Source organism: Pectinophora gossypiella, chromosome 13 (genome assembly GCF_024362695.1).
Source record: "Pectinophora gossypiella chromosome 13, ilPecGoss1.1, whole genome shotgun sequence".
Taxonomy (NCBI): Eukaryota; Metazoa; Arthropoda; class Insecta; order Lepidoptera; family Gelechiidae; genus Pectinophora; species Pectinophora gossypiella.
Genome location: NC_065416.1, coordinates 11,353,540 through 11,372,521, shown reverse-complemented (window position 1 = coordinate 11,372,521; position 18,982 = coordinate 11,353,540). Strand labels below are relative to the sequence as shown.

General features: G+C 39.6%; 1 protein-coding gene across 1 annotated transcript; it reads right to left on the bottom strand.

Moving 5' to 3' along the window:
* Nucleotides 1-114: 114 nt before the first annotated feature.
* On the bottom strand, nt 115-18,671 carry LOC126372014 (uncharacterized). Its single transcript, XM_050017513.1, has 8 exons — nt 18,582-18,671; nt 7,579-7,706; nt 4,791-4,915; nt 3,600-3,710; nt 2,820-2,995; nt 2,210-2,386; nt 841-995; nt 115-223 (listed from the first exon to the last, which is right to left on the bottom strand). The coding sequence occupies exons 2-8, from the start codon at nt 7,626-7,628 to the stop codon at nt 115-117; spliced, it is 903 nt and encodes a 300-aa protein (XP_049873470.1). The 5' UTR covers nt 7,629-7,706; nt 18,582-18,671.
* Between the last annotated feature and the right edge of the window lie 311 nt (nt 18,672-18,982).

The following is an 18,982-nucleotide window of genomic DNA, read 5'->3' as shown; positions in this document are numbered from 1 at the left end:
AACTAGGACAAATTACATAAAAACCGTAAGTATAATTCGTAAAATTGTATTGTATTAATGTTAGCATGTTCACATGGACTATTATGTGTGTGTGCCTGTATTATATTGAAGTGTTCACACAGGCTTGTAGACTACACTGTCCTCGTCTACATCATCTGAGTAATCATTCACGACCACATCCTGGCCACTCTGTGGTCCCCAATGACGCATCGGCACGTAAGGTCTGAAAAACGTACAAAGTGTCACAAAGGAAAATAAATACTTGCTTAATAGTGCTGATTCTGCCACACACCAATTTACTTTTACTTTAGAGCTCTAAAAAGTTAAAAAAGATACGCAGTTGGGGAAAGTTGTCGTGACGAGCTAAACTGTTATTTGGAGCGGTGCTGGCACGAACAAGCTAGAGGAGTAAGAAAGAGTGAAAAGAAAGTTGCCTTATACGATATCAATGGGCAAGTATAGTATTTTAGTACTTTTTTTACTAGCTTGGATTATCCCACTGCTGGCAAAGGCTGGCTCCCCTTTGAGCTTCCACTTCTCTCTGTCCGGTATTAGTACTTACAAGAAAATAACTGATAATGAGAATCATGGGAAATTTCATTAGCTTAGCATATACCTATGCCAATTATTGGTTAATCTCGGCTACTGCAATTGGGAATAGTGAGAGTATTTTATGTGTTATTTAGAACTGGTCTCATGCTCTGGATGGAAGTCGGGAACACAGATCTCGAAAAGCTAAAAGTTGCAGCCCGAGCCGGCCGGCTTCGCGAGACATAATTATGAGGATCGACGCCAAGGGGCTTATTTACTTAACGAGTCAGGAAGAAGAGGAGGTTATACTTTTGACTCCGAGTTTTGTCATCCGGCGCAGGCGCCGGTGGCAAGGAGGGCAGCGTGCGCCGCGTGGGGCTTACGCGGAAGGACGTTTCCGTTCTTATTGGATCTTCTTCATAGAACACCTTCTCTTCGTCTACTCTGTCATCTTGTCTCTCGTCCTGGTAACATTAAAGACAAATAGTGCAATAATATGATATATTACTTTTATTAATAGTGAGATTTTAGCTGCTGAGAAGTTAGTCTCAACAGACTAGATGTTTTTTTTATGATGAATGTTGTGTTCACTTGTGATTGGCTTACACATTAGTACTGTTTTACATTGTTTAATTATGTTTTTTAACTAAATGTTATAACGTGCATAGCTGTAAATGATCCATTAAGTAAATAAATAAATAATATATTATTACAAAAGAATCTTTCTAGTATAGACATGTCATGTTCCTAGGAACTCGCTTCAAAACAATACCGGTGCATGTTAATAGGTAAATTGAATGTAATTGGGTAGTTTCCTAGGTCAAAGACAAATTATGAAATTCTGATTTAGAAATAGAGATAGATCTAACGGTGACAAAAAACGTTATATTTTTTCTACTTATTAACCTATTTATTAAGTACGACATTTTGTCACGTTTTTCTATGATGTAAGTAATTTTGTATTTTGACGATTAGTAAAAAGTAACTGATTTGACTAGTTGGAAACTACCCTATTGTTCATTTTTTAATTAAATAACGATTAAAAGATACATATAGCGTGATAGTCTTCTTTTTCTATCGTGTGGGTTGTGAGGTGGAGTACCAACCTCATCATCCCTGGTGTCAGGGTTACTATTGAGCCGCCAAAGGCCATGGCTCTTGTAACGACTACTTACTTATATCAGTAATTAGTAACCGGAAACAACGGCTTAACGTGCCTTCCGAAACACGAATCATCTTACTTTCGGACAATCAGGTGATCAACCTGTAATGTCCTAACCAAACTAGGGACCACAAAGTAATTTTTGTGATATGTCCCCACCGGGAATCGAGCCCAGGACCTCCGGATCGCTCGTCGCGCAACGCTCATCCACTGGACCGCGGAGGTCGTTAGCCACCAGCGTGATAGTAAAGAGGATAGATAGCCTTTGGGTGATGGGTTGATCATCTGTCACATGCCGCCGAGTAACTATGTAGTCGTTACATGAACCGTGTCAGTGGCCGCTGGCGGCTCAATAATAACCCTGACACTAGGCATCGTTAAGGCATCTACCTCACAAACCACATGAAAGAAGAAACAATGATGAGAGTTGTTTCGTGAATGTATGTGCAATGACGAAAATTATTTGATTTGACTTGATGAAAGAAGAAGAAGATTCTATACAAAGATGATGACAACCTCGGCTGTGGTGGCTGCCAAGTACTCCGTGGTCTCCGGATGTGGTGGCTTGAAGTTCCTCATGATGATCTGTGAGCTGCCGCTCTGCAGCAACGTGGTGGCTAATAGACTAGGGTTCATGGTCATGGAAACACGCTTCACCGGCGTCGTCATGTATTCCATCTGTGATTTCGATATCTGAAAGTAAAAAGGCCATGTACGGTCAGTCCTCTAACAAAAATATCCACTTGCCCTAACAGTGACTCTATTAAGTAACTGTAGATACGTCTGGTCTGATCTCCGGATAGTTACAAGACACTTTCGAAGAAAGCCCCGTAAAAATATAAAGGTGCAACGATAGTTAAGTAATATAAGTAGTTTAAGTGGTCCGAAAAGGCGCAGAAAGCTTTGAAGAAGCTCGACTAGCCCTGGATGGGAAGCGTCACATACGGAAGACTCGGCCCAAGCCCTCTTACACCTACACGTACAACAGTGATGGACAGCTCTACTGCGCTCAATGTGATCGTGTGTTTAAAGCGAAGTTCGGTTTCGCCAGCCACATAAGAGCGCATTACAAACATGTCTAAAGTCGCCATTATCGGTCACGATAAAGATATTAATAGTTTGATACCTCCGCATCAAGGGGCTTTAAGATCTGGTCAGGCTCATCTGGCTTTCTCGAAAACTTGGTGAGCACTTCAGCGTACTTCCTGGTATCCTTGATTTGACCCCAAGTGTCTGGTAAGGCTTTCGCATTGGTACCAATGGCGGCGTCTTGGTAGTCAATCGACTTGTTCATCGCCAAAGCTGCAATTTAGAATGCCTACCTGTATATAGGTTGTTTATGTTAGTTAGTAGGGATCACTTGTCTTTTCTATTATTTGGTGTAGCTACTTATCGGTTTTTAATGCACCTCTGCAGTTTGGTGAAGTAATAAAATAGGTAATATAAAAAAAAAAACACCTCGACGAGTTATTTGGAAAGAAACAGTACTAAATATATTGCCTGGCTGGTGGCCTGACCGCCAGTTGTACTCCTTCTATTTCTGTTCGTATTGCTTTTTTGTATTTCCTGTGTGTGCAATAAAGTATTTGTTATGTTAAGTAAAAACGTTAAGTAAACTGAGGAGCTCGGTGGTGCGGCGGTAAACGCGCTCGGTCTGCGATGTTGAAGTTAAGCAACTTTCGCAAAGGCCGGTCATAGGATGGGTGACCTCCGTGCTTCGGAAGGCATGTTAAGCCCTTGGTCCCGGCTGCATTAGGAGTCGTTAATAGCCACCAATCCGCACTGGGCCCGCGTGGTGGTTTAAGGCCCGATCTCCCTATCCATCCATAGGGAAGGCCCGTGCCCCAGCAGTTCGGACGTTAATGGGCTGGTGATGATGATGTTAAGTAACAAAAAGCCGTATTACTGTCAACTCCTTCTCCTCCTCCTGATCTTCTGTAGAACATTTCCCGGTCCGCGTCGAAGTCTGGTTTGTCGTAGAACTGACCACGGCGCATGTACACCGTTGTGTCTTGCCCTGTTGTAGGAAACTTTTCGTTATTTTATTGTTTATTTATTTATTTCAATATAATATACGTCTATACAGGGTGTTAGTGACACCGTAACGAATACTGAGGGGGATGATTCAGACCATGATTCTGAATTGATATTAAGTGGAATTTCCTGTCGGTTTTTTTTTATTTTTATGTTTTTTTGAATTATTTTCCATTCTATACTTTTGCGACGGAAAATTCCACTTGATATCAACTCAGAATCATGGCCTGAATCATCCCTCAAAATTTTCGTTACGATGTCACTAACACCCTGTATATTGTATGAATGAGGTCTTTGCGTCGCATCTGCGGTGTTGAGTTTGCCATAGAGGCAGCCAATCAGCTCGCGACACCAAACACTTCAGGTCCCCGATACCGACCCCGCCGGCATGGTCGACGATTTCCCTCATTCAGCGCTTATCGCTATCGACCCACTAGGGTCGATTAATTCTTTCTTTTCCTTTCAGACGACGCCCTGAGCCGAGGTTCGCGCCCAACTGGGCACCCTCAGGCCTGTTGTCTTAAACGTTGTACCGGGTGAGAGCCTTCAGCGCTCCCCATTTGTCCGGCCAAGTAGTTAATGCCATCTGCGGCAAATCTACAATAAGTCACGTCAAAAAAAAAGGTGTTAAGTTCAGTGAGAAACGTAGGTTAAACCTATAATATTGTAAGAACTATGAAGGTGGCATATTCTGTATAGAAAAAACCCTCTATAAAAAAAAAGAAAAAAAGTTAAGTTCAGTGATAGAATGTGGAACAGTGTGATAAGAGAGAGATGTGGTGTAAAAAACGATATAGTGCCTGAGATTGAGAAGGGAATTAGGTTTAGTTATTACGTTGGTTTGGACACGTAGAGCGGGTGAAGGATAATAGGAGTAATCGTAATCGTGAGGGTAAGAAAATTACATGTATAACTTGAAACAAAATTAGATGGTGTGTTTTGGAATCACCACCATAATACACCGAAATGAAGTATAGGAGTTTCAAAATTCTTTTTGGGACGTTTCGTAAGGTCCGATTCCGCTCAAGTGAATGCGCATAAGCAATTTATTTGGAGTACAAACTGGTGAAGGTGAGGAACTCGGCCATGGAGTAGTTGTATCCGTAAGCAACTCCTGCGCCGATCGCCACTATCACTGCTAGACCCATCACGCAGAAGAGGACGCACGCGAGGACAAAAGTGACGGCCCTGCACACGAGAAAAAGAATATTTCATACATACATGGATTTTTTTTTTACATACGGTGAAACGAATCTGAGTTGATATCAAGTGGAATATCCTGTCGGAAAATAGATGATATTTTCAGTTCTATACTTTTGCGACGGAAAATTCCAATCTTGATATCAACTGAGAATCATGGTCAGAATCATCTCTCAAAGTATTCGTTACGACGTCCTGTGTTTAATATGCTTAACATGAGTTTTAAATTTATTTTCTTATAAATTAAATTAAATCTTTTTTTAAATCAAATCAAATCAAATATACTTTATTGCACAGAACTAAAAATTCAACAATCAGACAAAACACATGAATACAGTACAATTTGGGCGGCAGTTTAAACGTGTACATAACCCCAAAAAAGTATTTTTTTTTAAATAATATACGCTCGCGTTTCCACTATGGGTCTCGTGAGGAGGCTCGGTGTCACTCAGCGGGCAATGGAGAGAGCTATGCTCGGTATTTCCCTGCTCGATCGAATCAGAAATGAGGAGATCCGCAGGAGAACTAAAGTCACCGACATAGCTCGGAGAATTGCAAAGCTGAAGTGGCAGTGGGCAGGACACATAGCGAGGAGAACCGATGGCCGATGGGGCGGAAGGGTTCTGGAATGGCGACCACGTGTCGGACGACGCTCAGTGGGTAGGCCCGCTACAAGGTGGACCGACGATCTGGTGAAGGTCGCGGGAAGCCGTTGGATGCGAGCAGTGCGGGACCGATCGTCGTGGAGATCCTTGGGGGAGGCCTATGCCCAGCAGTGGGCGTCGTACGGCTGATGATGATGATGATGATGGTGGTGGTATATCCACAATATAAGGATGAAATGCCAGCCAACGTCTAGTTGTCCGTCGATGGAAGTGGGTGGAATTAACTCGTAAAGTTCCTGCGCACACTCACCGAAGTGTATCCTATAAAACACCTACAGATAAGCTACCCTTCGCCTGTGGTCTGGACCTTGGAGTCGAATTTTGGATGAATTAAATTTAATTTATGTATCTAGAATTTTAGATCATCATCATCATCAATTTAAGAGCCACGCTTTTGTCGGTGTAGCATTTTCCATTCCAGTCTATCAAAAGCCAATTCCTTCAGTTCCCTATAAGACACGACATTAACCTTTTCTTTAATCTGTTCCATGTAAGCTCTTCGTGGTCTTCCCCTTCCTCTCTTTTCTTCAGATAGATCTTTTTTCTTTTAGAATTTAAGATAGCAATTTTATTTTTATTTCTTCTAAGTATGCTTTTTATAGTTTCACATGATTGCTCTATTATATTATATCACGTCTGTCGCCACTTTTAGAGTGAGAAAATGTTCTTAGTTTTAATTTTCCCCAGGAGGAACGTTGAACCACACAAATTCATTAGCCGCTCCCTGTCTGCCTACTAATATTCATTTTACCAGCCAGTAGTTAATATTCAGAGAGCAAATTGCAAGGTAAATACGATTAGTGTGTTCATTAAAGTGCAGTTTATTTTGACTTAAACAGTCTGTGTAACGTCCTATATGGGCGCGAGACTCTATATGCGACCCCATCATGTTCGGCCAAGTAGATAAAACACCGGCGAAGCCACGTTAAAAAAAATAATAGAATTTCCGTCTTCAATGCCGCGTTACATGCTTTAAACTGAGATGAAAAGCAGTTAGCCCAGCTTGAATTCGTGGACTTCTATAATTTTATATTTGTCATAGGTAAGCATTGTTTTTTTTTTAAATTATGACTTCTTATGTATTTTTAATTGTGTTATGTAGTCGATAGGACAAATACGCCGTAGTCTCGCGGCAAAGTCGAGCCATTTCCCTCGATGTTTAAAAATGTTGCACTTAAAAAGGTAAAAAAATATGTATTTTCAAACTGTTCGACTTGCCACTGTTCTTAGTCTGCGCTCGCCCTAAACTGAAACTCAAAAATATCTTTATTCAGTTGGTAACATATTGAAATAAGTAAATAGTTATAGAAACGGGCCTGAGTTGTGTATTTGCGACTTTATAAGTAAGTATATTATTATCCTTTGCTCGGTAATTATGTATAAATGTTGCCAGAATAATTAAATGTTTCTAAGTAGGTACTAAAATATCAAAAATACAAGAACATGATGCTTTGACTCTATGTTTATTTAGACTAAACCTACCTGTAGTTTAAAGCAAATACACATACATTAGTAATACAACATTATTTTGACATATTATGCGTCTATAACTGCTTTGTAAAGATGAAAAGGGTAACTAAACTAAGATAGATTCAATGGTACGACATCAAATAGCAATTTGGCTTAATTAACCTCCTCACCGAGTTGGGTAACTTAGAATTAGTTTTGGCGGGTAATTGCCACCTGTTATTACAGTTAATAGGGTAACTAAGTACTGCGCAGTAGGTATCTAATACTCGGTTATTAGGTACCTACTTTGTATTACATTTTTTTATGTCTCTTCCTCTATCGTGCGAATTGTGAGGTGATTCACCAACCTCATCAACCCGGGTGTCAGGGTTACTATTACTACTACTACTATTACTACTACGAATTATTATATTGACTTTTAGATTTCATTTTAACCCCAATTGTACAAATACAAAATCATTTATTTGTAAGTAAGCTTATGTTGTTATGACTTTTTAATTACAACAATGAACATACCTTTGTAGAAAGTCCAAAGCCCATGCGAAGCAGTTAAATATGTAGCACATGTCTTGTCGGGTTCTGTCGGCCAAAGATCATAGTTTGCTGAACTACACCTCTCACTTCTGGGAGGCATGAGAGTTTCTCTGAAATTGCAAAAAAAAACTAAACTTGATTTCATGTTTGGATCATAGATAAAATATAGATATAGATATCCGTTTTTTTTTGACGTGACTTATTGTAGATTTGCCGCAGATGACATTAACTACTTGGCCGGAAATAGACATCCCACCAAAAACATTTTCATGTAAAATGTGCCAAGACGAGATCATGTCAATCACAATGGCGAAAAGTTATCAGATCTCATGTAGAACCAAGCTTCTAACTCTACACGGGTTAACTATATATACACTTCTCATCAAAAAAATCGAAACACCTTGCAAGTTTACGTTTTGTCAGGATTATCAGAAAAATGTGTACATTTAGGAATAAATGTTAAATGTCGTTTAATAGTGAGTAATATGAGCTTATCAAATCTTAATGTTAATGTTCTAAATTTAAATGAATTTTTCATAGGTTTCGTATTTTGTTAAATGAGTCATTTTTATTCCGTATGGAGTATAAAGGAAATGGATAAAACAACACACGTAAATGAAAAAAAAAGCTAAAAAACGTTTATTTAATAACTTGTATTCCCTCCCCGAGCTCTAATTACTGCTTCCATACGGTTCTTCATCGATTTGATGAGAGTCACGATCACATGCTGTGGTATATTGTCCCATTCTTCTTGGATTGCATCTTGCAGCTGGCTAAGTGTTTCTGGGGCAGGATCTCTTGCTCGAATTCGTCTCTTTAATTCATCCCACAGATGTTCAATGGGATTCATGTCCGGGCTTCTTGCTGGCCATTCCATAATAGAGATATCGACTTCGTTAAGATAATCTCGTACGACGCCCGCGGTGTGAGCCCTAGCATTGTCGTGCATGAATATGAAGCCGTTGCCAATAAAATGTGCATAGGGCATCACATGAGGCTCGAGACACTCTTCGACGTACCGATGACAGTTTAGTGCAGGCAGACGTGGCCCAGACACGAAAGCAAGCTCTGTCGGCGCTGATTCCTCCCCAAACCGTCCACGAACCGCCACCATAGCTGACCTTTTCTTCAATGCAGCATTGTGCATAGCGTTCTCCGTCTCTTCTGTAGACCTTGTTCCTTCCGTCGTTACCATACAGCATAATTTTACACTCATCAGAAAAGAGAACTTTGCTCCACTGTAGGTATGACCAATTTAGGTGCTCACGTGCAAAGTTAAGGCGCGCTCTTCGATGGTCTGCAGTTAATTTCGGCCCATTTGCTGGCTTATGCGGTACCAGTCCACGATCCTTCAACCTTCTTCTAATTGTAGAGTCACTTACAGCCACCCTTCGTACAACACGAAGCCGCTGCTGCAGTTGAAAAGCGTTAAGGCGTCGATTTCTTAAAGAAGTTGTTACAATAAATAGATCATCTCGCTCAGAAGTGACCCGATTCCTGCCAGATCCTGAACGGCGCGTGAACAAACCAGTCTCCCGATAACGTTTATAGACTCTATGAACAGATGACAGGCTTAGATGCAGTCTTGCAGCCACAACACGCTGACTAAGGCCAGAATCCAGCAATGCCACAACTTGGGCGGCTTCTGTGGGCGAAGTATCCATACGTTTTAGAAAAAAAACCTTTTTTCAGACGTCCCAAAGTCACAGTATTGAAATAAAAAACAAAAAGTTTAAGGATAGGCGCCAATTTTTAGTTTTTAAACGCTAAATGTACTCCAACCCTAAACACACATTTGTCTCAAAACAGTGATTCATTTCGTTTATAAGATAAACAAATGAAATTCTAATTTTGAATTTAGAATTTTCGCTTATTACTGTAATGGCCAAACTGCCAGCTATACATTTATGTATTTTTTTTCATCGTATGAACTCTTTTTTGTGTTAAATTCGGACAGAAACAATGAAAACGGAAGTGTTTCGATTTTTTTGATGAGAAGTGTATATATTTTTTTGACGTGACTTATTGTAGATTTGCCGCAGATGGCATTAACTACTTGGCCGGACAAATCGGTAGCGCTGATGGCTCTCACCCGGTACAACGTTTAAGACAACTTAGGCTTAGTGCGTTGTCTGAGAGGAAAAATATTTGAAAGAATTAATCGACTCGAGTGGGTCGACAGCGATAAGCGCTGATTGGGGGAAATATATAAACCGAATGTTTACTTTTACATGTTAGATAAAATATGGGGCTAGTCCGTTTCGTTCCTACAAGAACTGTAATAACAGAACGGCAATGAAAAGTTGCCAATGATGACGGTATAAAATAGTTGGGACTTAAACGTATCTGGCGAGGAGTGGGTGTATACTATACACCTCTGCCTACCTCTTCGGGGATGCTGGCGTGATGCTCTGATATATTATGTTAAATTAAAATAATATGCTCATGACCATATATAGTCACCTCTGTCGTCTGTAATGGTCGATAGCCAACTATGTTTGTACACAATGTGCTAGTTCGGTTTCGGGGGTACTCTCTGCATGAGAGTAGTGGGGTTTGCCACCCCATAGGACCACAGGAAGCCCTCTCAAATTACATACCTACACATCAAGGGGATCTAACCGGTACTCTGCGCATGAGAGGCCAACCCCATAGAAGGCCCTATGATTTTACATATCTACACATCAAGATTTCGAGGCATCCATGTAATTATTTGTCATTCCATCCTCCACTAATGCATTTGGATTGTGCATTAAAGTTTAGGGGGATCTGTACCATAATCATGCCACACCGCGGTTACTATATTACGACTAATAGCCATATGACCTTTATCTACGTAGACATCATTCGATGCGTCTATTGGCACAAACAGACGGTAGTTATCGCAGTGGCGCGACAGCGCTACCCGTGCAGACCCGGTGGCAATTATATTGGAAGATGCCTAGATTACGACAGTTTCCCTTACTTTTATATTATTAAGTATGTAGGTAAATGTAATAAATTCAAATATAAATAAATGTTCAGTACAACTAGCCAATTAAACCTAGGATGTTTAAAAGGAAGGCCAAAACAGGAGTACTCTAAACCGGCGAGCATGAAGACTTTGATGAGAGTTAAAGAAGCGAAAGTGGTAAGTGGAATTCCGCGATCTCTGCCTACCCCAACAGGAACTAAGCGTAACCTTGTGTTTATAAATTTAATAAATAATAAAGCATATCAATTTTTATCGTTGGAACATAGAGTTTCTATGGTCGTCCATACACAATAAAGAAGAAAGAGAAGAGATAGACATATATTTTCTTTCTTCGGGTTTCGACGCAATACGGAAGATATTCGAAAATGTGATACGATATTCTTGACCGTCACTGTACGTTTTTACCTTCTTCAATTTTTTTTCCTTTCGCAAGGACCCTCTTGTGTATCTTTTACCTACAATATATTTTCTATGGAAACGTTACATGTTTGCACTTTTACCTGTATCCATTACACTTTCTCGTCCGTCCTTCCCGCTACACTACAAAAGAGGTTCACCTTTGCCCGATATGGCTATCAGTTTGCACTTTTATAGCTACCCTTACATAGAAGAAAAAGTATAGTGTGTAGGTACTTTTTCCGAGCCATGGCAGCCCAGTTGGTAGAAAGCTTGCCTCTCAGTTTGAGGTCGTAGGTTCGAATCCAGAATTTCTTTTCGAATCCATGTTTGGGTCATAAATGATTATCACTTGCTCAGCGGTGAAGGAAAACATCGTGAGAAAACCCACATTCCCGAGAAATGCATTTTCGGAGGTATGTGACCTAACCTGTATTGGACTGGTTTTTCCTTCGCGGGTTGGAAGGTCAAACAGGCAGCCGCTTCTGTAAAAACCGGACCTGTCAAATCTTCGGGTTAGGTAAATGCTAGGGAGAAAATGTGTAGGTACCTACTTTATCGGTTGTCTGTACTGAATACAATACTCTAGAATTGTTGGCCTCCGTGATATAAGTACGTCGTCATTACTTGAGTCATGTCAGGGGCCTTCAACGGCTCAATAATAACCCTGACACCAGGGTTGATGAGGTTGGTAATCCACCTCATAACCCAGACGATAGAAAAAGACTGTAGAATCTTCAAACTTTACTCTTAGATTTTTTTAAGAGGAGACTCGATTTATTTCCAAAAATAAATACATGGTAGCTACATAATTTCTAAAAATAGAACTCGCGCACCGAGGGTTCCGTATAAATTGCCGTAAATTACCAAAGATAGTCAGGCTTTGACTTTGCCGTTGAAAAACAGTTGCCTTCATACATCGACACAGGTCGGGATAACTTTACCAACTGCAAATAAGTTTGTAATCGCAAAACATAAGTAAGTATTTATTTATTGTACCTCACGGGATTTGATTCGTAAAATGTATGAAGAGAAGACAAAAATGGCAAAATCTTTAGATTGCGTTGATTTGGAAGCTTCATTGTTTTACAGCTTCAAAGGTGGCAAACATAATATTAGATGTTAATTTCAAATTTCCACGGGTTCCCGAGTAAAAGGGTCTTGACAGATAGGTAGACAGACAATAAAGTGACCTATAAGGGTTCCGCTTTTCATTTTGAGGTTTGGATCCCTATAAATGCGACTTAGCGACCCTAAGGATTTTCCTAAATCTAATCTACTTAATTAAGTATTAGATGTTTTGGAGAGCTATCTTCCGCTTAAGTTTGATTTATTATGTACGGGATACCTATACAGTGGTAAAGGTAGCTATGTTCAAGTGTCGCCTCACAGCTCCATTTAAAAAGTACGATTGAGCAGCGTTGAATACGTCGATATTAAACTTTCAGCGGGAAAGGTCGCGCGACGTGCAATCGTATGGATGTGTCGTTGAAAACCTTCACCGAATAGGTAATTCCTACGGGTTATTTTGTAGACAGTTTCAAAAAGACGGTTTTAACGTGAATAGGTTTTGAATTTGCTCCCTCTATGTTACCCCTATGTAACGGTTTCTGTGGCCTAGTGGTAAGAGCGTTGGTCTCTCGATCTAAAGTCCCCGAGTTCGATACCGTGGGGAAAAACTTTTTGTGATTCCTAGTTTTGTAGGTTTGAGTAAGATGATCCATGCTTCTTAAACAATAGGTACTTACTAGTTACTAATTACTTACGTATGTAGTCGTTACATGAGCGTTGTTAGGGGCCTTTGGTGGCTTAATAGTAATCCTGAGACCAGGGTTGATGAGTTCGGTCATTGGCCTCACAACCCAATGATAAAAGAAGACTCTGGCTTCATTCCCCAAATTTCTTCGGATCAACAAAACAACACACAACATCATTCACGTATCTCCCACGGGATAGACAGAAGTATACACCCATTTCTGGCCTGCTAAGTTTGATCGATAGTTTCATGTCTAGGAGATATTTTAGGAGGGATATCTAAAGGTTGTTACTTTGTTTCAGAGGGTACGTCCAGTAATTATACTAAGTATGTAGTCGTTACATGAGCCATGTCAGAGGCCTTTGGTAGCTCAATAACAACATAATAAAACCTGACATCACGGTTGCTGAGGTTGTATCCACTTCAAAACCCACACGGTAGACGAAACGAATATTAAGTGCCATCAAAACATCACACTTGGTACCAAGCTACGTTCAGGAGTAGGGTTTATAATTACCTGCCGAACACTACATGATAGAACATATTTGCACTCATAAACTGAAAAGATATAGAGCATATTACACCACGTTGCTCCGTTGTGCGTTGGTAGAGGTGGCAGGGTTGGTTACTAATCAATTTCCTAGAATTATCAAGCTTCGATTTTTTTTTGTACACGTAAATTGAAACTCACCGGGTGACTAAAAATCATTGACGGATATCAAAACACAACTACAGTTCAAAGCCACGTAAATATATGATCAACTTCAACTTTATATTTTGCTTTATAAAATATTTACACGAGATTCTGCGACTGCTTGTCAAAAAGACACGAAATTGACAGCAAAGAATTATCGAAGAAAGGTTTTGTTATTGAGCCTGTCTATGAAATAGACAAGAGTTCGGGTTCCGTGGTCCAGTGGTTGAGCGTTGGGCTCACGATCCGGAGGTCCTAGGTTCGATTCTCGGTGGGGACATATCAAAATTACTTTGTGGTCCCTAGTTTGGTTAGGACATTACTGATCACCAGATTGTCCGAAAGTAAGATGATCCGTGCTTCGGAAGGCACGTTAAGCCGTTGGTCCCGTTTACTACTTACTGATGTAAGTACGTAGTGGTTACATGAGCCATGTCAGGGGCCTTTGGTGGCTCAATAGTAACCCTGACACCAGGTTTGATGAGGTTGGTACTCCGCCTCACAACCCACACGATAGAAGAAGAGAAGCCTAATGAGTCTAATGAGCACAGTCAAAAATTTAATGTCCTGAATGGCAGAGGCATATATAAAAATAATTGTGGCTTGATATTTGGATCAGATATGTATTGAATCACAGCTCTACTTAGGCGTATTGCTTCTCTTTATTTTGATCAGTATAATAATGGGTGGAAGTTTTATTGTGTCTGAGTGTAATAACAAGGGTCATCATTATAGTCAAAAACAAAAATAAAAGATGCATAATGTCTGTTATGCATTACATTAGAAGATTAAACAAAGGCAACACTGAACAGCGCCATCTATATTTGTTTTCGGGAATGTCTCTCATTATCGATTGCCGTGCAAAAACTTGAAAATTGCTCGACCGATTTCGATGAAATTCTTTGTGTGTGTTTGAGTGGGATGGTCAAAATTCGGAATTGTACATACCACGTGGCGCTGTTATTGAGCAGAATGATGTCTGCCGGATCTGTTGGTATAGTTTATAAAAAAATATAAAGTAATTATAATCTAAATCATAATAAAAGTAAGTAATAGTAATAATGACTTCGGCCCCACGCACGCCTTCCAAAAGTCCGGGACTCCAGAGGTCCAAGTTATGGAAATAATAATAATAGTAGTAGTGTAGTAAGTAATTGAGGAGCTCGGTGGCGCAGCAGTTAACGCGCTCAGTCTGCGATTGTTGAAGTTAAACAACTTTCGCAAAGGCCGGTCATAGGATGGGTGACCACAAAAAATAAGTTTTCATCTCGAGCTCCTCCGTGCTTCGCAAGGGACTTTAAGCCGTTGTTCCCGGCTGTATTAGCAGTCGTTAATAACCACCAATTCGCACTGGGCCCGCGTGGTGGTTTAAGGCCCGATCTCCCTATCCATCCATAGGGAAGGCCCGTGCCCCAGCAGTGGGGACGTTAATGGGCTGGTGATGATGAAGTAAATGGAAAGGGGAGGCCTTTGCCCAGCAGTGAGTTCTTGAAGGCTAGATTAGATTAGAGACAAAATCCCAAACTGGATAGAAGTCTATATGCACTGACTAGACGTCTATATTAGTAGACGGCAGATTTTATATATACAATTTCCGGCAAGTCATGATTCTATTAGGCTAAACTTCATTTACTTTCAGGTCTTCAGATTTACACTAGGATTACTGGCGAGATTATTGTCTCACGAAGTCAAATCAACGCGTTTTGCATGCATACATCATCATATTAAGGTTTCAGTTATATATTTACCGCTGGGTACGATTGGACGCAGTTACGGTCACGAGCATTGATATGTATACACTTTGGTACCATGTCACATTAACTTTTTTGACAAATTGAACTGTAAGTTTCACTAAATGTCAAATATGTTAGTGCGACAGAGTCCTAAAGTGGGTACATTATATTGCTCATGACTGTACATAAATGCCCGCGGCTTCGGTGACTCGGGCTGGTTTAATGTAGCTTATTTTTATGTTGTCGTCTTTCTTGTTACTAATACTAGGTTAAGCTTTCTGTTACTATCTCATAATAAACTATTACTATTCTATTCTATTTTAAACTAAGATAATATGGAATAGTTTCCGAAATAAATATTTTGAATTTGAATTTTGAAACTTGTAACCGCCGCCTTGTGTAGCTTTATGCTTGTGGCTGAATTTTTAGGTATTAGGTATAATATACTGGAATAACGAACTTATTTCATGTAAGAATACGAAATACATACGACAATTTGTTGTGAAGGGAAAGAAACCAACCGCCACATTTAATGCCAAGGGCGTGTGTTGTCACAATTAATCGGTCGTAGTGTGTGAGAAATAAATTACAGTTCACTGTTTTTTTATTTTTTCAGGAGAAATTGTATTGTTCTTGAAATCGTTGGCGCTCGACTCAGTCGTTCGAGGCGAGTGAGTGAGGGCAGACGCGCCGCCCGCCCACCGCACGCTAGCCGCGAAATTATCAAATAACCAACTTCGAAACTTTTTCCGACAAACATCAAAGGAAAAAACACAACAGAAAACTGAAATTGTGAAATCTTTAAGTGCTTTTTTGTGTTGCGGATTAACTTGGATTTTCATCTGCAGGTAATTTGAATTTTTCATCTTCTTCGTTAAGTTTCCGACCGGTTATGGATTAGTTACGGAAAAATAATAATCACTTCTTCGTAAATTGAAACGGGTAGGTGGAAATGAGTCTTATTGATTTAAGGCTAATCATTATTTATTTACTAACACGCTTTTTCAAGGTTACTTTGTTTGGAGGCTAAATTGGATCTGTTATTTAATATTTAATTGGTCTTTTGTCGTGTGGGTTGCCATGTGCATGCATGGCCGACTTGGGGTCACCAATTTTGGGGTTAGGGTTATTAGTATTAAACTGCCAGAGCAATAGGCTCACCCCCTGTTCAAATCAAAAATCAAAATCAAATCATTGCATGCATGGGACTTAAGCTGGTTGGTGGGTGTCTACTATACACCTCTGCCTACCTCTTCGGGGATTCAGGCGTGATGCTATTTCGTGACGTCATGTTAACTGATAAATACCTACTTACTTAAATAATTGGGACCAACAACATCGTACTTCATGTTTTAAGACATATTGGTCTTAAGTATCACATTTCTGACGAATAAATTATTATAAGTAGTTCCATCTATTCTCATTATTTAAAATGTGATAAAGATGCCAAGATGTCAATCCTGCGCAACTTTTATCTGCTTTTATACAATATCACGTGCTTCAGACGTAAATTATATTTATTAACGTGAGTTATTGTGGATTTACCTGGCATTCGCTACTGTGCAGGTATTTCGGTAAATACCTACAGGGTGTTACTGACGTCGTAACGAAAACTTTGAGGGATATTTCAGACCATGATTCTGAGTTGTTATCAAGTGGAATTTACCGTCGCAAAAGAAAGAACTGAAATTAATTAAACAAAAGAACACTCAAATTTTCCTAAATTTTCCGACAGGAAATTCCACTTGATAACTACTCAGAATCATGGCCTCAATCATCCCCCTCAATATTCGTTACGATCTCACTAACAAGCTAAATAGGTACTTACTGACAATATACCTAGTAGTTTCCTGAATTAACTTTCAAATAGGTAACTGTTTTAGCATTATCGAGGTTCACTGACAGTACTTTTATTGACAATCGTTTAGTCACTAATGGATTGGAAAAATCGGCATAATGTCGGTCCATTAAGTCCCGTCGCGTTTCAAAAATAGAATGGAAATCTAGGAGTCATTATTTTAATTCTTTAGTGGCTAATATCAGTCTATTCTCGACATTGATAAGTCTCGTCTATAGTGTGGGTTGTGAGGTGGATTACCGACCCCATCAACCCTAGTGTCAGGGTTATTATTGAGCCGCCATAGTCCCCTGACATGACTCATGTAACGTCCGTAAACCTCCACCAACCCGAGGTGTTTTTACGGCTAATAGCCGGGACCAACGGCTTAACGTGCCCTCTGAAGCACGGATTATTGTACTTAAACATATATTAAAAATACATTATTATAGATAGTACATCAGGCGGCTTTATTGATATTGTATCTCTTCAGACAGTAAACATTAAGGGGTTTTATCCTCGATGTTATGTTTTAATATATTATAATATTAAGCTTAGTCTATATCTATTTGTTTAAATAGTTTACTGTAGATTCTTGTTATAAATTCTACTCTAACTGTAAGTGCTCATATTAATTTATTTCTGTCTTCATTTAACATTTAAATAATTACCCAAATGAATATACCCGCATAACCGAAAAGGTTTGATTGTTATCTGTATTTTATATATAAATGCAATATATTCGATTGAGTCGGTTCATGGTCGGTGGTTGTATAAAATGGTGGTTATCATCGGATCTTTTCATTATTGTTAGTAGACAATTTGTATACATATCATTTTGATTGGACCGATGCTATGTTTGGTTTCAAAGGGACACTGAAGGAACATTTTAATATTTATTGAATGCTACGAATAAATAATTATTTATTTAGATTGAATGTAATATAACACCGTAAGAACCGGATTTCCAGACATAAATAGTTAAACAATGGAATTTGGAATTTAAAAGGCATCTGGTTCTTTGGAGGTTATTACGTGTTCGTCCGTCACCTAACAGGGTCCACATAATACCAGCGTCGTGGCTCACGCCGCGATTTGTGCTGAGTGAGGCCCTTTTATCTCAGGACGTCCACCACCACCTTATGGTCATTTCGACAAACATCCGTCTTGCTTTTTTGTAATTGTTTTAGTGGAAATTTGATATGATGTTGTTGACTTTTTTGTGTGTGGCGTCCTTTTATAATAAACTTTTTCTATTCTATTCTATTTAATTCGTCGCTTATCCACCACAAATTTGACTTGATATTAACTCAGAATCATGAGTCGAATCATCTCCCTCAGTATTCGTTACAGTGTCACTATACCATGTATACATTATCCTGTATTATCCAGGGAGGAAGCAGGGGAATAAGTTTGTATGGACTAGGCGCCAGTGCCGTTCCGCTCGCGTTTCCTCAACTTTGCAGATTGGTTCCCATCTAGCAGGTAAAATAAATGGGGAAGGAGGCTCGTTCGTGCCTTAGTTCTATTAGTTCCTATGCTTAAGTATAGCACTCACTTAGTAAATAATAGTAACACTAAATACTCGTACATACATAAGGCCTATTTCCCGTTGGGGTACGTAGAGATCTCGGAATTCCACTTATTCTTGATTTTCGTCACACCCCGGACACTTCATACAAAACACCTCGTTTTACACAGAAACTACATAATAACTTTATTGTACACGCGCATCTGTGTGTGTGATGTCTGACGCCATACGATTGAAGACTAAACTATGTTCGAGGGCGAGGGGGGGGGAGGTAAACCTTGCTCAGCCGCTGGTGGGGAGCGGACAGTTGCTATTCTATTCTATACGTAGTATTATTCCTTATTCTATGCTTTCGTTCAAAAAATACTTACAAGTACAAGTGTTGTAGTAGGAAGTGGTGTGTCAGGATCGTATCTTATGTGTGTGTGTATAAAAGTATCTAGTAGTAGTGGTTCTTCTTCTATC